Raw genomic sequence first — 25,250 nt, 5'->3', positions numbered from 1 at the left:
TCCAATCAGAGGCAATTTCAAAATCACAATTCTATCAGCGATCACCCGGTATGCGTCTCGTTCTAATTTCGTTAATGAATTCTGCTTTCAACGTATCGATCTTGATCGCGATTCGAAACGCCCACGACGTCCGGCCGTCCATCCGGCTGCTTCCGGAAGTAGGCGTAGGTGACCGAAATTGATACGAAGGAACACCGAATCCAGAAGTTCTCGGTTACCTCGTTGTCGTCTACGTGTCCTATCGCTGCTATGTTCAGAGGCAAAACGTCGTTTCGCGTACTACGAAACAATGTTATCGCTTTTCGTTCGATAGTAAAGTAGATACGCGTACCTTCTGACGTACGATGGACAGGCGTCACGGTAGAGTGGAGATAGACGCCTTAGCGAGAAAGCTGCTCGTTTTTTGATAGATGAAAAATTTCGTATTACGCAGTAGAAATATCTCTAATGACAGTACTTCGGAAACTATCTCGATAGAAACTTTGCAAGTTTCTTTGTTTCTGGAATTTCTGCCCTCTCTATATACAGGGTGTCTCATTTTCATTTTGCCAAACAATGGCGATATATATTGTACGATCGAAAGACGCGAAATAAATAATTTCTAAAAATATTTCTCCGGAAATTACCTGAGACATTTGCGTGCGATATAACGTCGAATTTCCCTGGAACTTACAAAAATATCTGTATTAATATATCCCGTAAATAAGGTAATCTCCACGTAACTGTTTCTATAATGAAAATATTTATAAAAATCTTATTTCAAGTAGCTTCGTAATTACCGGCAGCAGTAGACCGATAACTACGATATTTGTTTCATCTTTACTTCGTTAATTTTACAACAGCTCTGACTTGATTCACTTATACGGAATGTACATAGAAGAAAGAGAGAGAAAATTTTATTTGTAGGGGAAGGGACGGGGGAGGGATTCATTGCCGTTGAAAGCACGGAACGCTCGCGGGGAGTTTGATCGTGGGAGATAATGTGGTTATCGTGTGCGCCTACATAGGAAACCATTAGGGGTGATGCGCGAAATTTCACCGGAAGCGGGATAGCCGCGGCCTTTCAACCCGAAAAACAGCCTTTTCATCGACGAGTTTACAAGTTTGCCATGTTTGCGTGTAAAAGTCATTTTCACAAAATTCATCCGAAAATTTCTGAACAAACGACGACAACAGTATAAATATTATTTTTTTGGTGTCTCAGGAAAAATTTTCGAAAATTTTCGAAAATTTTCTATTAAACGCTCGAAACTACCAATCGGTGAAAAGAATAATTCCAATATTCCAAATTAATTCATTTTGACGAAGAGAAGGGAAATTTATCAAATTCCATGCTAAGGTGTGCAAATGTTTCGCAATTTTCGAAATTCCAAAATATCTTTAGGGATCTTTTGCCGTGCATTTGCAAGCAATTGGTGAAAAAAAAAAAAAATAATTCCAATGTTCCAAATTAATTCATTTCGACGAGCAGGAGGAGGAGGAGAATTGATCGAATTGCACGAAAAGGCGTAAAAATCTCTTTGAATTTTTGAAGTTGGTAACTTCGCTTTCATATGCTCGACGGTGTACCAATCAGTAAAAAAAAAATAATTCCAATATCCCTAGCTGAGCGAGGCATACAGCCGCTTTGAAAAAGAAAAACCAGCTTCGCTATTCGGACAAATATTTCGTCGAATATTCACAAATTTCTGTAAACTGCGATTCTGTTCAAAAAGATGTTTCATCCGATATTTTCGAATTTGCAATAAACATTCACGGTTTATCTATATTTATATCGTTCTATTATATATACTACGATTTTACTAAAAACAGGAACGTTATTAATATTATTTCTATTATTTTTTATTTATTCACCATATTTTTACACAGTCCTCGTGTTTCGTGTTTTAAATACAAGAATAAATAAAATATACAAATTTTTATCGAACAACGTTCGTCGGTGTATTTTTTCGCCATTTGCAATTTATTTATTTTACCATATATAAAACGTAAAATTTTAAAGAACCGATATCGTTCGTCTTATTCGTACTTACAGTTTACTTATCTTATAACCTCGCTGTATTCGTTCGGCTGTTTCGCATCAGGTATCCAAGATCTTGCCAACATAGCCAGTAGAGCGTAGAAACAATTTCTTTCTACTTTATTCGCTTTCTACGCCATCAGTTTAGAACGCAGACGCGATTTTCTCTCCCCTCCTCCGATGATCCTCTCATTCTTATCAACATAAATACACGCTGGTATACATCGTGTACTTAGAGCGGCGCATCCTCTGCGGAAGTGCATATTAATGTTGTGCATCACGTTGGCTGCGCGCGACAAGCGAAATTGTTTTTAAACAACCCGCCCGGCTTTATCGCCGGAACCAATCGTAATGGTTAGCGGGAAACGAGTTACGATTTACGATTCTTGGAACGTTTGAAAAATACATTTTCAAGCCGATACTTTGTCAGATCATCGCCAGAATAATATGAAATAGCATTAAGAATAATAATTAATTTTTATTCTAAATTCCAGTAAGTATATTTCTTATCGTTATAGGCTGATAATAACCTCTGAATTCTTTCCAATTTTCTTCCCGTCCCCTAACCTGTACCATAACCTCAAAAGGAATTAACAATGGCTATTTATAAAGGAATCGTTGTTCGTCGCTTGGAAAATTTAATTCGTCCTAAGTTTCGGTAAGATTAGATTACCTATCTAAGTCAGATTTAATATTTCATTCTGTATGATAACAGATGAATGATTATCTCAAACTTAACCTACATTTAACTGTGTAAAAGAGAGAAGGAAAGAGATGAATGGTTTAATTCGAGTCAAACTTATATCTTCGAACAGAGATTTAGGTGAAACGAACTTTACAGAAATTTAAGCCAAACTTATCTAAATGTGAATAGCCAAACGCAGACCTGGCCTTAAGGACAGACAAATAGTCTGACTCAAGTGGAGAAACTTTTACCCAAACGTAATTCGAATCTAACGCAAGTATGCCAAAAGATGCACCGAAATTTAATGGAAATTTGAACCAATTTTAATCTAACCTAAAATTCAACTTATAAACCTAACCTTGCATATATATATATATATAGGAAACCTGATTTCTAGTTGAACCCATAAATTAAATTGTTCTATCTGAATGAACCTATGATACGATATAAATGAAAGATATAGATAAGCATGGTGTCCCACCATCGTCATTCAACCTGATAGGATCTTTTTCCATGACGTAAAGGGAGATAAAGCGGCTACTGAAAGCTATTGCCACGATGCGACGACAAATGGTTTCAATGTTGTGCCCTCGACGTGTACGAGTCACGACTACGTAACATCTCGTGCGTTTGCACGGTAATTGAGTGCTGATGAATCATTCGTATTAACAGTTGCATCGATTTTCTTGCCCCCCAGCTACGTTACACCGCGATGACTTTGCAATACGACAAGTTCGTCGACCGTTCGTTCGTCTCGTGTCTTCTCTTCGCGTCGAGCGATTAACTATACAGGCTGGCGTAATCGTTGGTCGAAACTCGCGAAACGGTGTCCCATTCTCGCTACTTTCGAAAGCTAATCAACTTCTTATACAACGCTGGATCATTTAGTAGATAAAAAATATATTATACGAAGCAAGTAGTTAGTATGAATTTAAATTGAGATTTAAAGACGACGTACGTTCGATTTAAATTTAAAATAGAATTACATATTGCCATAACTTCTCAGAAATGATTAGATTAATAATTAAGTTGAACCTCCAAGTAGACTTAAGATTGTGAATAAAAAATATATTGTACAAAGTAAGTGGTTAATGTGAATTCGAATTGAGATTGAAGGCAACGTAGATCAAATCCAATGAAATTTAAATTTCGATTATAGCCTAAACATTAAATTATAAGATCAGAATATAGGTTAGGTTAAATTTAGATCTAAATATAATACCTCGTAATTCTGTCCAACGGAACAGATATCTAATTCAAAGAGTAATTAAAATATAGTGGAGACGTAATTTAAATCTAATGAAAATTTAGCGCTGTCATAACCTAAGCATAATTAGAACGTAACCCAAGCCTGACCAAAATCTAATCAGAACGTAGCTGTGAACGTATTCCAAGCACATTGCCGAAGCCTGAAACCCTAACCTAAATTTAGCCTTATCCTAACGTTCGATCAAAATCTATATCGAACCTAACCTAAACAATTGAAAAACACGTTCAAACAATTGTCTATCGTCGCAACAAAGTAATAAAGGAACTCGTAACAACAAACAGACAATTTCTCGAGTTATAGGTTGATTCTTAACCTAAAAAATTAAAAGGCATATTCGAACGATCGCTTATCACGTAAAATTCTAAAAAAAAAACTTCTAAAAACATCTTTTTTCAAATCGTGTATTATCTTGTAGAGAGTCAAGAAGATTGGAAAGTTATGGAAAAAAGAATGACGAAACTAGGACTGTCCCATTACCGGTTGATTCATTATCCTAATGAAGTGCATACCAAGCTCTAAAATCGGTCTCGGAAACGTCTTCCAGCACGCGAATACTTTTTCCCTTTCTTTTCCCCTCAATTTAGAGAATGTTTTACATAATCAGTTTAAATATCATGCTTAAAGATCGAGAAATTGTATTCCCACCCATTAATTATGTACTTTTTAAAGCAACACAGTTGGCAATTATATTCAAGTTTTTCTTAGAGGTTGCGAGTCCCGCCGGAATTTCGATTAATCCAGTCTTCAGTCTCCCATCGGATAATCGAGTTTCTACCGTGTTATTACGCACACATTATTTCTAGTAATGTTATACGTGGCGATCGAGTCAACGTAGAATTTGCCACGATAAACTGTAACATCGAGCTCGAAGGGTTCAACTTCCTCGCTTCTTACGTTTAAATACGTTTGCATTAACGGTATCAGAGCATTGATAATTTATTACGAATTCGTTTGAATTTAAATAAAGGAATAATTTTATAAATTATTCTAGGTTAGGAAGGGTGCCGCATAATTGGCTGTTTAAAAGTTTCGTACGAGCGCGTCAATAGGAACGGCGCATGGCAGGTTGCCTGACGTCAGGCGCCTAACTCCTAAATTTTTAAACATTGGTTACTCAAAAATGGAATGACTTTGGATATACGTTTATTAGACATAAAATACCCTTTTTAATAATCTACGATTTATCGTCTATAGTTTTGTAAATATCCGATATATAGTGTGTCCCGAGATAAATAAGAATTAAAAGAAAGTTTTACTCGTATAAATAGTAAGTAGATTTTTACCCGAAAGACTTCAAGTTTCGACTATCATTCATCAAAATATAAATGTTCGTAAATGTTCGCATTCTAATGACACGAATCAAGAAACTACCTTAACCTAAATACCCAATACCTACCCTAACCTATCGGCACGCGTAAATATACCAAAGAATCTCTACGAACAGATCTTCCGTAACATCCTCCTCTAACAAAAACCACATACCTGCGCATTATGGCGTAAAAAATTGCAAAGGCAATCGCGAAGCTTAGCGTAAATCGGTTTCCCCTTCGTTGGATCCATTCTCGGGCAATAATCATCGGAAGCAATACGTCGTTTCGCGTGGCTCCCAGTACAATGTTGCCTAACTTCTTCTACCGACGTGCAATTCAACTTCAGAAACTGCTGTCTGCTGTACATATATTGTATTAAGTCGCGGTACAAAGTGCCGCGCCAATTTCCACCCCGTCGTCGTTCGTTGCTAATAACTGTGCCCAAGAATTGTTCGACGACTGAAACAGGCCTTTGTACAGTTGCCTGGCAGCGATACAAGGGTAGGAATGACAAAGAGCACGCTCTCAGATAATGCCAGCCCAAAGCAAAGGGGACTAAATGGCGGACGCGTTGTGCATGTGTTGCTGTTAGGGTTTCAGGAGTTACAGTACTCCTGAACTTTGGATGGGTCTGCTGTTAATGTGTCAGACAGCTGTCGAATTGCTGTCCCTATATGGAAACTAAGTGATTGCGGGTTTTGTCATTAGGTAGTACTGACAAAATCCGCAATCACTTAGTTGCCAACCTAATAATTACATTTTTTTTTCCGCTTCTATGAAATCAGCTGTTTTACGTGGATTAATTTCGATCGTTTCTGTCGCGGCTTATCTATGATCTCTGAGACGCAGGATGTATCAGATGCACGCACCGAGTACAGTAACCAACCAGTAGGAATTTGCCTCATCCGCAAGATATCATAACGATCATTATACTTTAGACATTTCATATATTTTTGTGCATTTTCTGCATTACGTGCAATTCCACGCTTTCGTAATTCCTATTCAACGCACTTTTCTCTAATTTACGATCAACGAAGTCGTTGAATACGGCCTCTGAGAAGCTGGCAGCTGCGCTAAAACTCACTTACTTTGCAAATCGCAATAACTCGATACCGATACTAATTTGACGCTCGTAAAACGAAACATTAATTTTACGGCTATTTTTCCTATCTCTCGTAATGAACCGTGTCGAGCATTTAATGGCCCCGGATCTTACAATGAAAGCATCGTCATTGCTCGTTGGCAGTCATCGATGCGTAATAAAAGTGGGGAAAAGAATCGATGCCAACCGCAGAGTGTCATTATCACCGATGGATGGAATTAGGTAACTGAGTTACTAACAAGTCGTTAACGATTCTCTGGACGGCCGTTTCAGAATGCATCGTCCTGGGATCACGATCCGGGTTTATGCAATGGCCGGTGAAATCCACGTAGGCCCGGTAGAAATTATTAAACCTGTTAGAGACGGGCTCGTTTGTTAATCAGGGACTGCTTTGGTCACGGAGTTGATAAATCAATAAAGACGAGTTAATTTTAGTCAGATCGTTTGACACTGCCACGAGCAAACCGATAATCCATTAAATCTCGAATGGAAATTCTAATTCCACGAATACAATAAACGAATATAAATGATAAATATGCTACAATGATTTTACACCGTCTACGCTAGCTTCATGACGTGTTATTTGACAAATATTGTCTGTAAGCTTATACAATGTATTTGCGAAGTAGGTAAATATTTGCAACACGGCATCCAATGTTGTGACGTAAAAGTCACTATATCAAGGCGCGATCAAGCTACAATCAACAGCATCGAGATAGAATCACAGAGATCACCGAGTAGTTGCTATTAGAATCCAGAGAATTTGTTGCCAATTTGAAGGAGACTGGCCAGCAAGCTCGAAGCAAGGCTAAAGAGTACTTGTCGTTGGAAGAGTGCTCGCCACGAGATCGCAGAGTATAGCAATTTCTTAAAACACCTTCAATCCGTAGAATACGTTGCGTTCAGGTCGCTGATGAAAGTGCGATATATAAAAGAAAAATTGAATTACGAGGAAATCGGCCGTAACGAAGGCTAATTCGTGTTTCAGAGGGCAACCAGAGGGAGGAGGTCGAAGCTGTGGCCAACAATGCTCAGATCCTGATCGCGGAGCATCAGGGGCCCCATAGGGGTGGGGAGGTGGTGGAAGAGAACAGCAAACGCATCCATCTGCGCTTGGTTACGATCTCCATAGGACGGTAACCGGTTCGTGGTCCTGGAGGAGGCTGGCGATGAGCATGTTGAGCATACTACGTAGAAATTGGGCACTTCGGGTGTCGGTGGTGCTCAACATCTGCGTGTTGCTCTACGTGTGCGCCCACTTCGGCTCCTCCGGGCCCTGGATCGAGGAACCGCCGACAAATTGGGCGGCGCCGTTGCAATCCGAGACCTTTGGCGCCGTGGACCTCGTAAATGGTACTCAAAAGGGCGCCACGTCGTCAGCTGTGCCTGCCATCAAGGATGCCTCGAACAAGAGCGCACGCGGTAACACGACCAGTCTAGCCAGGGCGAGGTTGCTCACCACGAGGCCAACGACCAACGAGGCCAAGGTTGATAACAAGAACGGCGACGGGCCAGAGCACAGGCATAATCAGACGGTGAGTAGATTCCTTCAGAATTTTTGGCTACGCTGTAGCGAGCAAAAGTAAAGTCAGACGCAACACTGTATTCGTACACATATTACACCTTAAAGGGAATAGCACTTTAAACACAGTTCAGTGAACTAACGCTTTCAAGGGGAATAAGTTTGTAAAAGTTAGACTTGAAACTATTTCAGCCCTGTTGAGAGGCTGAGAACATCAGTTCACTGGATGACACGTGGAAGAAATTTGGAGGAAATTGAAGTTACTAGCAGTGATTATGAGGATGGCATATGGCATGTGAATGCTAGTAACTTTTATATTTTAGTAACTAGATACTCTTCTTATCATGCGAGTAACGATGCGGAATTCTGAGATGATATCCGTTGTATTTATTCGCGATGCGGGTCGATTATAATTTTGCTTTACGATCTTTCTTTCACTGTGGCTCTTACTCTTTCCATTTTTTTTCGCCATTGTGTAGAAGCTATTTGATGCGAGTAATAACCTCAGCGGTGCATTCTTGTTTCGCTAAATTTCACCAATATGGGTCACCTGAAGCGATAGGTCCGGCAAAGACAGAAGGATGGAATGGTCAAAGACTGGACTCGTGGCAAACGAGAAGCAGAAAAATGGCTTGCAATAACGCCTTCCTTTCAGACGAGTAAAGGAAAACCCAATACAATAGGATACAATGGAAAAGTGAGGGAACATTCGCTCGCTTGGTGTGAACGCGCCATAACATGTTCAAAGAGGAACGTTACGATGTGCAAACAATACGCGCATTGAGACTTAAATAATTCAGCTTCTAAGTAAAATTACCATGGGACAATGTGTGCATTATTTTGAAAAGAATAATCTAACGCAAGCTATTCAGCCATCTTTCTAGCGGTTCTTTGTAGTATCGCCCATATTTAAGATAATGCCATGAACTAAATAGAACCAAGAGGAGCTAAAAGTGGATTTTTTGGGATCGTCTGAAGGAGCTAAATAAATATAACGACAATCTATAATTGAGAATCTAAAAGGCTAACGTATCCTGTGCCTCAAAATTTCAACAAACTCATTGTTATATGGTATACTCGATTTTCCACAAACAATTCCATATTCGTTTTTCCATATATTCCTATATTAAGCTGCTTATACACATGCATAGCATAAACGAAGAGAGGTGGTAGAAAATATTGCCAACAAGTTACAAGAAACGAGTTTTCTTTGAGGAGGAGAAAAGAACTTCTGCATCAGTACAAATTCATAAAAAAGCAAAGTGTGTCTGTGGAAAACCCGGTATGCGTCACCTGTTGGTTGTAAAAAGAGACACGATGTTCTGTTCACCTAGACAGCTAGCATGTACAAAGGCCAGGAAATAATTAACCAATATTTCTTGGTATTTATATTTTTCTCTGTAGAGACGATGAATTATGACAATGTAATGTTGTGACTGCTAGCGTTATTAATAACTATTTAGCAAGGTAAATTGCACCTCGATTCCATACCATAAAATGACTGATCCTGATTTCAGAAGGGAACACGTCGATCGAAAAACTGATATCGAATAGTCAATGGCAGTAGGTAGGCCTTGATCAAACCAGATCAAACGAAATCGACTCAAATCGATTATGGTCTTAGACCATAAGATTATAAACATTAAGTATCAATGAATTATTCACAGGTTGGCTATTTATACCGTCAACCATAACCAATTTCACGGATCGATCGTTGTTTCGATCAACAGCTCTCCGCGTACCATTTGCTAGCATCACAATCTCGAACAGATTACCTCGGCTTCGATCGATAATCACGTTCGATCCCATGCAAGTAACGTCAATGGCGCGCGTTGCCGCGATAATTGAGCAAAAAACGACGAGAGAAATCTCGTCCTATCGGACTTTCCATCAAACGACTTGCCCGGATCCCGGATGACTAATCCGTTCTACGACTTGGTTCTACGTCTTGTGTTTCTGGGTGAAGTTTAACATTGTTGTGTCAACACCATTCTGAAGTAATTATCGAAGGAAAATAGATCCTATTATGGTTGATTGTGGAGCTGGTTTTAATTAAGCGTGGTATTGGTCGTGGAAAATTGATTGCAGTTGCACGTGGAAAATGTGAAACTGATGCCTAATTGAGCGTAAAAAATTTGTAATTGGCCTTGGAAAATTGATTCCAATTGCACGTGGGAAATGTGAAATTGATGCCGGAAAACGGATTGCAATTGGATATGGAAAAGGTGGAAATTGAATTTGAAGTTGACCTCAGATAATTGATTCCGATTGAATATAGAAAATGTGGAATTGATCCCGGAAAATTGATTCTAATTGCACGTGGAAAATAAGAATCTGATCGCGGGAAATTGATTCCGATTGGATGTAGAAAATGTGGAACCGATCCTGGAAAATTGATTGTAATTAGATATGGAAAATCGAATGTGCAATTGACGGAAGAAAATCCATTCACACGGGAAATGGGAAGTATGAAATTGTTGCTGGAAAATTCTATATGCAATTATATATGGAAAATATGGAATTCATCGTGGAAAGACGATTTTAATAGCAAATGGAAAATATGGGATCGTTGGTAGAAAATTCGATAATTGGATATGAAATTGCTCGTGAAATTTTCCACGTAGAATTCATTTTAATTCGATATGGAAAATATATCTTTCACGAAAAACCTACTGATAATGATAATACTTAAAAAATCATAGTATATAATATTATTTATAATTATAATTACTTATTAAATATTTTGGATTTTCATAAAATTAGTAAAGTTCAAAATTAATCGTGAATACTTTGATTTCGCGATATCGAAGAAATTACGTTTCGACAGGGTCGATGCAAGCTGTATATGACAGGACTATGAGCCAAGTAGAGGGTTCTTGGATTACAGAGTGCCCATCGTCGTGGATATTTTCTGTCCCGGCCTTATCTCGCCAGATCTTATCGCGGAAAAAAGTGTATTCTGCCCGAAACGGTCGACTTTCATCCAAAATTCAACTGTTCTCGCCGCTGGATGAGAAGTGACTCGACCTCGTTTAAAATCCTGATCATTGGATAAGATCTGTCGACCCTTTCAAGAAACTACGTCGGGTTCAGAAGTGATCGCTCTTACATTGTCGTATGCACGGTAGTCACGATAACGTTCGTGAACTGAGATTCGAGATACTAGCTGCGACCAGTGTAACCATTTTTAACATTAACTGTATGCTACCTGATTACCCATTCACGTACATAACAGTTCAACATCATTCTAGTAACCGCATTGAAATTGTTTAATCTACCATGAACATCTAAAGTTTCAAGTTACACTGTTTACCTTCAAACGTTTCGGAAAGAACTTTAGTTCGCTTAGCTCGTCGATAATGGGAACGGCAATGGCTGGAAAATTTCCATCGGTAAGAATATAAAAAGAGACGAAATTTCAAATAAGTAATATTCGTGTCCAATTTCAAAATACTTGAAATTAAGCCGGATAAGTTTCGTCATCCGAAAGTCTTCAAAAGTCTGTATAATTCACCGATTGTTCGATATACGTAGGTCTAAGGTTAGGCGTTTAAGGTTAGGTTAGGTTAGGTTCCTTTTTTCGCGAATCAAGTTTTTCGCAGTTTCCTAGGGGAGCGTAGAGGAATTAAGTCGCGTAAAACCGGGCTCAGAAGCCGCCTCCTACCGCTTTGCAGTTCAATATTTCAAAAGGGAAAACTTCAACGTGTATCTCCGCCTGCCCCCTTTCGCCTTTCCCCATCCCGTCACTCTGCAAAATTGGAGCGAAAGCTTTTACCATCTCCTTCTACGACCTTTCTGATGGATACTGCTGCAAGAAACTGTATCTAGCAATAATTTAGTAATAAAGGGGAATGCCGGTAATGTCACGCGCAAAATTCAGTATAGAAGATTGTGAGGAAGTAAGTGAGGCAACCGTTGTGGTATTATGTTTTATCGAGAATAGGTTCAAGAGTGAAATTGCATCGTGTGACCTGCTTATATACTGTTAGATTGTATTTCATATCGTATTTGTTTCCTATACCTCGATGTAAAGGAACCATTATTCCCTAGGAGTTTGTCTAGGGATCCCTATAATTGACAAACAGTTTCCTTTCAATTGGAATCACGTTTTAAGTTAGATTAGATTTTCTAATTGGTTTTGCTTTGGAATAAGTTTGAAGCGATGTCTTACTTCTCGCTTGAGTCAGATTTGAGCACCAATATTCTTTGCCAGGGTCGGAAGACTTAATTTGGTTCGCCTCGGGTCCACCAATTAACCAATTTGGTATTTCTGTTACAGGCAAAGAACGGTTTGCCGGTCGTTGAATCAGCGATGAGCCTAAAAGAAGCGGTGCAGTGCAACGAAAAATCCTCGGAACCGAGGAGAGCGCAGCGAGGTGATTACTGGGTCCTCTATAATTACGTGCCGATGAGCATGGCGGTGAAATGTTGGGAAAGCGTGACGTATACCACGCACGCGGATTACACGTTCCTGGACAATCTGGAGCCGTTGCTGGAGCGATGGAGAGCGCCGATATCGATTGCAATGCACGCCCCTGGCACAGACTTCGCGGCGACCCTCGACGCCATCAAGTACTCGAGAAACTGTGGCAGCTCTCTGGTCTCCCAGCTGGTCACCTTTCATGTATTCTTCAGTAGCAAACACGTGCCAAAAATGGTGAGTATTAATGACTTCCTTGCTTTCTGTATCTTATTTATGTCCTATTTGTTGGACCGATTAATGTTGCATCTAGTTTGAAAATGCTTGCGTTTACGTTTTGAATTACTTTATCGTATCTATCCTCAGTAGGTCGTTATTATGGAAGTGTACGGTTTGAGATATTGAAAAAGTAATAAGTATAATCAAATTTAGGTGCTATTTCAATTTTATTTCACCAATTACAATGGGTTTCTGCTCTTAAAGATCTTAGAAAGAGCAAATAAATTATTCTACTTCATACAATCCTTACAGATTTCAATTTACATAAATAAATAAATAAATAAATAAATATTTTCTTACATCGAGTGCTGCTTTCTATACACCTATCAAGGCGCGTTCCCTAACCTCCAAAACCCTCATAGGTTGCTTGATCAACATCTTAGGTTTCACAGCTGAATAGAATTTTGGTTTAAAATGAAAGTGCTTAAAAAAAGTTGGCATAGTTTCTGGTTCTATTACTAAACAAGAATACTCTGGATCAAGAACCATCTGTTCCCTAAAAATAGGCACCACAGGAGCCACGATCTCCTTTTCCACTTCAGAAACAACCACTCTTTGCGGTATAGGCTCCACAATTTTCTCCGTACGAGTAATCTTCTCAACAACAGGTACGTCAATCTCTTTCGGTGAAGATTGGACGATGTTTACGTTGGTTTGAGAGCCACCTTGGCCAGGGTGGATCACCTGGACAGTCTTGGTATGCTGAGGACCCATTATCACGTTTGCAGAAGTTTGATCGCGTTGAGGCTGAATCACGTTCAAAGTCTGAACTCCTTGCGAACCTGGCTGGATACTGAAAGTTTGAACAGAGTTTGGAGCCTGGATGCTGAATGTTTGAAGAGGTTGTGACCCTTGGATGGTGAAGGTTTGGACTTGAGAACTTGGTTTGATGCTGAAGGTTTGAAGAGGTTGTGGACCTTTGATGCTTAGTGTTTGAACTCCCGGAGAACCTGACTTGATGTTCAACGTTTGAACAGGTTGCGAACCTTGAATGTTAAGTGTTTGAACAGATTGTGGAGTTTGAATGCTGAGAGTTTGAGCAGATTGTGAATCCTGGATACTAATAGTCTCAGAAACTCCTGAATCCTGACTGATACTCAAAGTTGGACTAGATTGATCTTTGATGCTGAGTGTTTGAACAGGTTGTGAAGTTTGAATGCTGAGAGTTTGAGCAGATTGTGGATTCTGGATGCTGACAGTCTCAGAAACTCCTGGAGTTTGTTTGATATTCAGACTTTGGATATGTTGTGAAGGAGTTTGAATACCGAAACTCTGAGCTTCTCCTAATACTTGGTCCATTAAGACTACCGATTTTTTGGATCTTTCGGTGTCTTCTCCAGTCTGTTCTATCTCTAGCTCCTTCTTGTTTACTTCTTCTTTGATTTCTTCTTTCTTCTCCGCTGGAACTGCTTGACATATCGTCAAACCAAGTAGTGAAAGCACGAAATACGTGTTAAAATACATTTGGTTGAATTTTTGATGTGTTTCTTCGTGAAACTGTGAAGATTCTGGAGATGAGGCTGGTTTTTAAAGGAATCCACGAGATTTTCTCGGCACGTTTGATATGGAAACCACTCACGTTTTGAAAACACGAGACTGTGCTGACCGTGCAGAATTTCGATGCTATCGGGTCACTTGTTGACGCTTGCCGGTGTATTCAGTTCGGTCGAGTTTCCACTGCGTGACATTCACGCATCTTCCGCTATTTTGCTTTTTATTTTCATGTTGTTCATTGTATTTAGACGTATGTTTTGACAATATTACTCGTGATACCGTGAATCGGTCCAGCATTAAAGTCTTCAGATAGGGATCGGAGTGTCGTTTCTGCTCCGTCAAGTTTTGGTTGTAAACTTTTTCAAAGCAAACTTTTATTTTTTTCTAAGTAATAGAAATTTTCGAATAAATAAAACATTTTTTAAACATTTGACTTAAAAATTGATTGTGTAATGTAATGAAGACTAAATTTCCCTTGGAATACTATTCATATCAAAACTCTAAAAGCCTATCAATAGAACAACATCGCAGAAATATTTTAAAAATTACAGAAAATAATAATCTAAAAAATTGGCCTACTTTCTCCTAAGGATCCAAAAAGAATATAAAAAAATAGTTATATAACTCACTTTTCGATAGTCTTAGCCTTAAGAAGATCAGACTAACAACAAGAGCTCAGATCTATTTCTATCTCTTTACAATCAAACATTTTACTGTAATATCATTAAAAAAATTGTTCAAAATCATCCTGTCCTTTCACTACCGTTAATAACACGTTAAATCTTTGGTAATAAGTTACAGAAATAGAATTGAACGAATTAAGTAAAGTAAGTGGATAATATTTTGCAAAAGTGAAATGACTTCGAGACAGGCGGCATGAGAAAATAGATTGGCAAGAGAAGCACTTCCTGCGGCTGTACTTTTCTGTGGCGAAACTCTGTTATTAATTCCTTCTGTATCACGACGTAACGTCGATACACGTGTACGTAATTAATTAGAACGCGAAATCACGATTGCGACTCCTAGTACCTCGGAATACGTGTACCAATTACACGTGTGAAGGCTCTACTTTGTTTCCAGGACGACTCTCTTACTGTCGTATTATGCATGCACTGCGGAAAGAAATAAACAGGCATTCCCTATCGGCCGCTGATTGGTTCCACGGTTTAATTACCACTTTCCCGACCTTTCATCTTGTTCCACTTTTTATTCTGTCTCGACAGAAAGTATTGCATCGTCTTTCCAATTCTGTCTATTCGATACACATCTCATCTTCTCTACTATCTTCGTCTAGAGTTTTAAAAATGAACGTTCGAGAAAAATATATTCTAGGGAATTTACTAACCTACTAGATATCTGTTTTATTATATTCACTGAAGAAATAACCATCATTATCGTTATTATGAATTTAAAAAAATATTGCTCACTGGAAATTATTTTCTAATAAAAGTTTAAGTAACTACAAAATAACCAAAAAATAAAATAGTTATAAAATCATCAAGTATAACCTTATACATATACTGTCCAGTCTCTAAGCTGTTATTATAATGTGTGGCACAATCTGCTTTCTGAAATAGGTACCCCCGACCGAGAAAGTTATGTCTGACACGTATAACTGCACGCTGGGACCACCGTGGGTGAATGTCACGCTTTCAAAGATGTATAAAAACGAGAAGAAGCTGCTGTACCCTGTGAACGTCGGACGTAACATAGCCCGTGAATCGGCGCCGACGTTCTACGTGTTAGCAAGCGATATCGAACTTTACCCGAATCCAGATTTGCCCGCGAAATTCCTCGAGATGATCAGAAGGAGGGATCAACCCGCCCTCTACAAACCTAACCCCAAAGTTTTTGTATTGTCCATCTTCGAGGTGGACGAGAAGAGTCAACCGCCTAATAATAAAACACGTTTGGTAAGTTAGAATTGGAAAACCTTGTAAATTTTTAATGTTAGAAATATTAAAGTATTCTTATTACATATATATATATATATAAGAACATTTTATATTTTTAATGCTGGTATTTCAATATTAATATATTACAATACATGTCTTTAAATAAGCATATTTATCATTTAATCAGATGTTGAAATATTGGAGAAGAAAGTTACTAGATTGTTATTGTTCTATTTAACTTCCATGTCGGATTGTACTTTCGATCTAAAACTTTTATTTTGTGTTAACCTTTTACATTGTGACATTCGCATACAACCAAATGCCGCTATGCAACCGTTCACTACACGATTTTATTTTAGTCCACGCACGCGGTATATCAATAATCTGCAAAATATCCAAAAAGCTGAAGATTAAATAACTTAAATAATTAATATTCTTTATTCTAAAATTGTATTTACGATTAAAGCTGTTAATTACTCATCGTTACAAGTTAACCTCAATTACATTTATCTTAAACTAACTTAACCTAAATTAATTTCACCCCAGATATAATCTAATCTAATCTAATTAGCACTTTGAAAAGGAAAGAAAATGTCGACGAAATCTGCCAATAAGACTTTGATAAAAAAAAAACGCGAAATGTCTGCACCATCGTTATAAAATCTTTATATCGTTCTTTTTAAACTGAAGGCAGTGAAATTGCACGATGGAACGTATTTAATTATCACTGAGAAGCGATCTTCGCGTTTTTTAATCAAAGAAATAAATTTCGCTGAACTTGGTTCATTCGCATTTGACATTTTAGTTGAAAACTGAACTTGGAGCTAATTAAACGGATGGGGAAGAGCGCAATGACGGCTGCATAATATCCGACAATGCGTTAAATGGCATGAACGCGAGGGTCGTTTAATCAGTGGCGCTTCCTTTGACCGTGGACCTTGATACGTACAATTAGCAGCGTTGCTGTGAAGTGCAGCTGGCCGCTGGCCGCACTTCTATGAAACATTCAATTCAATTCCACCACTTCTATGCACTATTCAATTTCATTCCATTTTTTCAAACGTCGAACAAGCCTTATTTCATTAACCGTGATACACGCTGCCTGCTGCCCCTTTTTTTCAAAGTATAAGCAGAGAACTGCGCCTCTTCAAACGGTGGTAAAACTGTAATTAGAAACGGTGAAATTATAATCGCGTAAGAAGACGTTGAACCCGGATACTTTTGTAAAAAATGTTGTAAAACCGTTATCCTTTCGATGAATTATTTTTATGACAGAATTTTATGATTATATTATAACGAAAACTACCATGTGCAACTAAGCATAATGAAAATACTACACTAAGCGATGTTATATAAATTATAGTGCGCAGTTGAGTTAGATCAAAAGTTCTTAAACATTGGTATTTAATTATATTAGCATATTTAAAAATTATTTAAATTAATAATAAAGATTAATTAAGTTAATCTTTGTAAAAGAGAAAAATGTATATGTTTCAATTTTTTGTTAGCAAAATTATGAAAATTATAATAAACAATTTTCGACTTAAGAGTCCTTTTTTCCTTGCTAAAATTTCAATAAATTATAAATTATGAGATGGCCACGTGTTTCTGAAATAAACGGTGATTTCTATATACGTGGACCTTCAACGTAATTTTGAACACCATATATATGCATATGTATATATATATATAGTAGTAGATATATATTTATATCTACTTTATATACTTAAAAATATGTTCTCAGAAATTTTGAAAAAATAAAAAATGTATTCTTTTCGTATAAAAAATAATGAAATAATTTAACAAATAATACTCATTTCAGGTTCAGATGCTGAAGGCCGGCACGGCAATTCCCTTCCACAAAAAGTTGTGCTCCGGCTGTCATAACGTTCCTCGAAGTAAAGAATGGCAAGAAGCTCCGGAAACGGAGGATCTTCACGTGTTTCACGTCGGCAAAAGGACAGGCAGTTTCGTTCATTGGGAGCCGATTTTCATCGGGAGCAATAATGATCCTCTGTACGATGAGAGGCTTAGCTGGGAAGGAAAAAGCGACAAAATGACACAGGTGCAAATGATTTCCGGCTTATAAAACAACTTGTGTCGATATAGTCACGACCTACTTTTATCTTTACTCGAAACTTGCAAAATATTCGGTCGAATCCCAGGCAATAGATATTTCGCAAAAAATTCATGAATTTATTTTCATATATGAATATCAGTGAGAAATAGTTTGATGTAAAAAGCGATCTGACACTCTCAGAGCTAATCTATGTAGAGAATCTATTCGTCGCTAAATTCATGAAAGTGTAAACCGTTTATAAAAAAAGTATTTCAACATTCGATGCATTAACAAGTATGAATTCTTTCAAAGAAATTACCGCCAATGCGTTTCACATACTATGAAACGAAAAAGGCGCCATTTGTAAGAAAGATTTATTGATCAATTCTAAAAGAATTTCACGTCACATACACCAAGTTCATAAACTTAAAAACGGCAAGAAAAGGGAAAAAGGGGGAAGAAAAGAAAAATACATACAAGATTTGCTAAAATAAGATATCGACAGTAATGCATGGGAAAATAAAAGATGACGGAAAAACCGTCGATTCATGTAATATTCATAAAACAACCTCTCCAATGCGATTTCTCTGAATCATTAACCCAGTTTGACTTTCGTTTTAGGGTTACGCGTTGTGCGTCCTTGACTACGATTTCCTCATCTTGGACAACGCATTTCTGGTCCATCGTCCAGGCATCAAGATCTTCAAGAAGGATGTTCACCGGGAGATGTTGACAGCGAAAACGAACGCTTTGATAAGGAAGATCATCGTTCCAGAATTAAAAATTCTTTATGGAACGAGAAAAGGCTGTGCCGTGTAGCCCGTGGAGAAACGGGCACAGCGAGTGCTCCACAGGTGTTCTCCGATTAAGTGGCAGCACCTGAGATCATTCTTGACATCAGGAATGTCCGAAGCTCAGCAGAAGATCAACGGCGGTCATAGCGCTCAAAGACTCGTTTTAATCGCCCGTGACCATAAGGACCACGCTCGTCAGCCGTTTCTGGCCGTTTCCGGTGTCGAAACTAAATTAAAGAACGTTCAGTGCGACTAACAGATGTCCACGATTGAAAATGATGCCAATTGAACGGTGCCGAAAGTAATAGTTACGCAGGTTAGGTTCCGAGGACGCAACCTCGCTAATGTTCTCTCCTCGTTGAAGCAACAACGACGAACCTTTTTTCTCCCCTTGTTGCTGAATGTTCCAAACGATTTCTTCAAAATACATGGAACATCGATAAAAAGGTTCTTATTATTGCTTCGTCGAGGACACAACTTATGGTTTCAAACTTCTCCTATGATCGTTAGTTCCTGCAGTTCCTCCTCGTTTCTCATCGCTGACTTCTTCATCTTCTTTGCAGTACAAAAGTGTGATGGCAGCATTAATTAGGAAAAAAAGAGGGAATATTAATGAAAAATCGATTTGTTCAGAGAGACTCAAAGAGTAGTATAAAAAATTTTGCTTTCTCACGATGATCATATTACGTAGTTCGTCTTCGTTATGAAAGGATCTTGTTGCGCATATTTTCACTTGAGAACGCGTTAGGGCGAACAATTGTACATATTTAGCGTTTTAAAACGGTGCCTCGTATATACTTGTACATTTACAAGAGTGTTGTGTGGTTTGTCGGTGAACGCGTGCATTTTTTTTCTCATTCCACGATTTCCCCAAAGAGGAAACGGAAGCCGTTTCTAACGCGAACGACTGTGGTCATAAAAACATGCCAAAAAGAAAAAGGTACACTGCTCAAGTCGACTAAGGAACACAGTGTTCGCATAATGAGAGAAAGTATCTTTACTTTTTAATTGCTATTAATATTATTATTTGGAGCAGTGGATGTTAATAACCAAACAAAAACTCTGTAGCTAAAATTTGGATGAAAACTGCATTAGACTAAAAAGTTTGGTTTCTATAACTCTCTGGAAAATTTATTCTTAAAAAAAAGGAAACTATGAGAAAATTATTTATTATACCAGCGTGCAGAGTTTTGTAGAATTTACTGCAAAACCGACTGAAGCCGACGTTTTGTCGACTTAAGTTTTAATTTTATGCATTTACATGAACATATGGCGAAGCAGTTTTTCATTGTTTTTAAAGTCAAATATCTTGTTTAAAAAATAGAAACATACAAAACCAAATATAACTACTAGGTAGTGGAACGAAAAAGATATGAAAAAGGATGATCCATTACGCACTTGAACAACACGTATGAACTACCCTTATATTTAATTAACGATATAGTTTCGTTCTTGAACAAATATCAGTGGTAAAAAAAAAATCAAACAGGGACTATTCGCGAATATTTTACTCTCCCAAGACTGAAGAAACATTTGATAACAATTTACTAGAACATTTATCCTAAAGATCTTTAATTAAAGAACGTCAAGTCATTAGTTATTTAATGATTCTTTTATTATAGTATAATCAATTAAGGCTAATATATTAACCTTTCTTTGTATATCTTTCTTCTATGTCTGATAAAAATGAATTGGTGCTTCCAATGCTAGATAACAATTACAGCAATCATGAATGGAACGTTGCATTCGCTTTTACCATTAAAACGAACATCGCATTCGCTTTTACCATTAAAACGAACATTGCATTATACAAGATTTCTCATAATTAATAACAAAATCGATAAAAACGCATCTAAATTTTTTATCATTATATATAAGAAATAACAAAAAATATTCATAGAAACGTAAAATATTTTTAATAAGCAAGGAAATATTTTTTCGGTCTTTATGAATACAACTTTCAACAAAATCAAAATTTAATTAGACGTATAGCTCACTAAGTTTTAATCCCATGTTTATCAAAAATGAAACCCTGGGTTAAAGAATGTTATTCCACATTTTTGATTTATCTTTAGTTATAGAATGGGGAATTGTTATCGATTTTACCATTGATTATGAGACACTTTGTATACAATTGAAATTGAAGAGAGTAAAAATAAGTCTCGTGATGAATTTCACTCAGCTAACTAATCATTTGGTATCATTTCCCACGAAATCGTGCAAGATCTATTTCGTAACTGTACATTATTTGTGCTAATACTTTTACTCGATAATTACTGGCGAGGATTACGTGTGCGGAATATGTTGAAGAAGGAAGGCAAGAATTTTTATGCAATTGCTATTTGGTGTATCATTATACGAGATCAACTTGAAAAACTCTTCTTTATGAATGTATCGAATGGTGTATGAAAGGACAATGTAAATATCTCTATATGTTTAAGTATAAGTACATAACGTATGACGTAACTGCTACTACTTTTACACGATTAATTAGTCACTAAATGGGAATTCGAAATTCTAAAAAAGATATATCGTCATAAAATGTTCGATGTATCCAAATATTTGTGAATTTTCAGTAACATTATTTTTCAAGCCTTATAGATGATAAATCATAATATTTTATCGAAGAAGATAGCATAATGGTAAATATTTATGTCTGCTATTTTCAATAATCAAAACTTTGTATGTATCTGAGACGGCTTAGTTACTTATATCAAACAAAGTAGTATTCCCATTTTCTATTTTATTTATCATGTAAAGCCAACAAAAGAGAATGCCATTGTTTAATGTAATACTTTTATTTAGCCATTTAAATGTTATATGTATAATATGAAAAGAATATTCTTGTGAAAGGTGGGAAAAATAATGATTAGGAATGAATTTTAATTTTTAACTTTTATTTTAATCAGATTGTGCAATTAATTTCCATCGTAATGGATACCGTGTCAAAAAAAAAAAAAAAAAGATTGTCAAACAATGACGGTAAATGAGTGAGATGACGATGAAAAATGTGCATATTCTATATCATTAAGGATATTTTCATTAACGAAAAAACTAAGTATGTATTTTTAAGTAATGAATTGTAAATAAAATTTAGAATCTTTTCCATAAGAGTAACTCGTTCTTTAAAGAATAAATAACTTTTTTAATGTGAGTACTCTTAATGGCGTGTAATCATATGCAGTGCACACACACATATAACATAACGTACATATATTTGCAATATTTTTTTTATCACCGCCCCGTATAATCTGAAAAAGGCTATACACGTGTACATATGATCTTTCGTGATAATAAGACTCATATAGCAAATGAGTTCAGTGAAAGATTTCTCAAATGATATTTGAGATGAATTTTTAGGGGAAACGAGAGTCTGACTCGTGTTTTTGTGATAACCCTAGGGCACAAACTGACTACTATTTTAGTAATTATGTTTCACTGGTTGTAAAAAAACAAATTCAATTCTCTAGCAATTTATTTAACTTCTAAGAACAGTGAAGAAAATATCATTTCTATATGCGGTACTTGAGTCCTCTTTTTAAATTTCTAAGACTTCTCATGAATTATTTGATTTCTTTAGCAAGAAACTACGTAATCAGAATCTAGCAAGGATAACTTATGACAATTGAACGAATCATAAAATATCATTTGCCATGATCCATGTATGAAAATATTAAACAATGTCTTTTTAAATTATTTTTTCTTATTATCGAAAATTTAGTAGATGATTCTTATAATGTTCTATTAATATAAATAATTTGGGAAGAAATAAAATTGTAGGCGACATGGTATTTTCACATACGAAAAGAGGGTGATTACTTTATTTTCTTGAAAACTCAGAATTCTATGAAACAAGTTCCTTTCGTCCTCTTGCCTTTTTTCCATTTATCGGGGCTTTGCAATCACGTATAATGGTTGCTCATAAGTAATAACGTGTATTCTGTGCCTTATCGTCTTTGTCATTTAATGGGTATGCGTATACATATGGTGCATGAGAGTGTGTTTGAACTGAAGCACGTTAAAATGCCGATTCAATTACTCTAGATAGTTAATTGTAATAATAAACGAGTTTCATGATGTAATAAATCTTTGAAATATTCATGGCTACAGAAAGAAAAATGAATTACATTTTTAACACATAATTGATAATCAATAATGCATAATTAATTATTGTTACTAATCCTTCTAATAGCGTAGTAAATTTTACTGTACCACATCGTTACATCGAATATTTTAACATTTTCCGATTATTAATTCTTTAGAGATTCATTAAGATATAATTAAATATTTTACAAAATTTTCTGCTTTGTATGTAATTCATTTTTTTTTTTTTAATGAAATATTTTCAAATGATTTGTAACACTTTGTGATACATTTTATTATTATGACTAACACATTGATGAATTCAATACACTTTTTGTAATAACAAGAAAAGGATTAATATTTCTCCTTCTATTGGATGTTCAGTCTGTTATTGCGTCAATTTTTTTAAGCTTCATTGATTATATACTGAATTAATCTTTTTTAATTAGGCACTTTTTATAAATGAGTACCAGGCCGCAGAAACATTATAAAACTATGGAAAAAATAAATAAAATTAAATATATGTATTACAAGTACTAATGATACAAATTTTCTGTGTTGTTACAGTGTTGTTCGTAAAACAATGTATTACTCTTAAATAATTTTAGACTATGATCCTTTATGACAATTCAAATATCTTCAATTTGATGAAAACTTGTAACAATTTCCACGTGTCATGAAAATTAAATTAGCAGAATTGTGCAATCACACCATCTTTTACCATATTTGTAAAAATATATAAAATCTGCTTTCATTGTCAATACATTTTTTATCAAAGAATTGTTTTTACATTTTGGCATGATGCATTAAGTAATTCAGTGTTCTTAAAATGAAAGTTTGAATAATCAGAATTTGATATAAGTCTCAAAATGTACACTAATTATTAAATGAATGTTTTCCTTGCATAGAATTCTGAAAGATATATTAAAATAATTAAAAAAGATATAAATATAATGTTAAAAAAAATAGTAATGCATACTTTCTAGTATACATTTTAGGTTTACAAGTTTCAGTATTATCTTGTAAAATTGCAGGTAACTTTTATAAGCTTTGGATATTCCATCTGTGAGTTTAATAACAAAAAGAAAAAAGGAAAGAAAAAGAAAAAATATGCACTTTGTGTTAGATTATATACAAGTATGTATGATAATTCTTCTAAGGAATCATATTCTGTCGCTTCTTATATTTCTATTTACATTGTAATCCATCACCAATACTGTATTTGGATATCTTTGTGTGAGTGATGGTTTCAAAACAAAGAGAAAGTATTTATTATTGATATATAAGTTAAATGAATATCTAGCATGTACATTGTTATGTATGATATATAAATTAACATTATACCTTTAAATGTATGTGTATATGAGCTAAGCATATTCGTGAAAATGCCTATAAATAATATTATGAAATCACAGAAAAAGAAAAATCTGACTTACTTGTGTCTCTGTATATATGTAAAATTGTATTTTTTCAAATAACAGCATAGAAATATAAACAATCGTTTAAATTATTTTTGAAATATCCAATTTGCATCTCAGTACCATATAAGTTTGCTCAATTTTATTTTACTTGATAACTGTACATAATTTCAGTCTTCTAAGTATCTAAAACAGTAGAAAGAACAGTGAATTAATTTGATTCTGTATTTTATTAAGAATTGTAAACTTTTTAAACATTTTTATGATAACATAAATAAATAGATAAATATTTTTTCCATAATTCAAGAGTTATATTCAAGTTTGTAGGCAAAGTACAACGAAGGCTTATGCTGGTATTCGCGAAGAAAATATTTGCTAAAAACATTTGTATATTTCAGTTTATTTAATTAAAATATACAGATTTGAAACGTGATCACACATTTGTTCGAGTATGCCTTCTTCAACCTATACTTAACCTGAGATAAACCGCTATAAATTTCCACTCTCTATACAATTCTGTGTTCCTCTGTTAAATCTTATTTCTTCCTTTTCCCGTTTATTTCGACTCTCGGAGAAAATACTTAGTTTTTCTATTTATTTGTTTTTAATTCACGTCCTATATAACGAATATTAAATCTACAAGCGCAGAACTAGACGGATCCTTTTTTCCTCGTCCACTTCTATATTTTATTTCCTTCGTTACTATTATAATTTCTCATGTATATAAATAAACGCTAGCGAAGATTTTCTTTATGTCTCTTATGAGCACAATCATCTAAATCCTTTTTTTTTTTTTAATTATATCTACATATAGACGACTTACAAATATATGTGTTTTTATTTTACAATATGTATGTATATATATGCGTCTATATACTTATATATATTTACATACATAT

The 25,250-nt window shown here is 35.7% G+C and overlaps 1 protein-coding gene across 2 annotated transcripts in view; it reads left to right on the top strand.

Annotated features, from left to right (window-relative positions):
* Positions 1–20,597, top strand: part of LOC126925624 (beta-1,4-glucuronyltransferase 1) — a 58,033-nt gene extending 37,436 nt beyond the window's left edge. For both annotated transcript variants that reach the window (XM_050741390.1, XM_050741391.1), the window contains exons 2-6: positions 7,376–7,922; positions 12,189–12,566; positions 15,680–16,015; positions 17,820–18,062; positions 18,678–20,597. In XM_050741390.1, coding sequence (XP_050597347.1) covers positions 7,557–7,922; positions 12,189–12,566; positions 15,680–16,015; positions 17,820–18,062; positions 18,678–18,875 — 1,521 coding nt within the window. In that variant the 5' untranslated portion in view covers positions 7,376–7,556 and the 3' untranslated portion in view covers positions 18,876–20,597. The remainder of the gene's footprint in view (positions 1–7,375; positions 7,923–12,188; positions 12,567–15,679; positions 16,016–17,819; positions 18,063–18,677) is intronic.
* Positions 20,598–25,250: the final 4,653 nt, after the last annotated feature.

The sequence above is a fragment of the Bombus affinis genome, chromosome 16 (assembly GCF_024516045.1).
Source record: "Bombus affinis isolate iyBomAffi1 chromosome 16, iyBomAffi1.2, whole genome shotgun sequence".
NCBI lineage: Eukaryota > Metazoa > Arthropoda > Insecta > Hymenoptera > Apidae > Bombus > Bombus affinis.
This window is presented reverse-complemented; position numbering and strand designations above follow the sequence as displayed.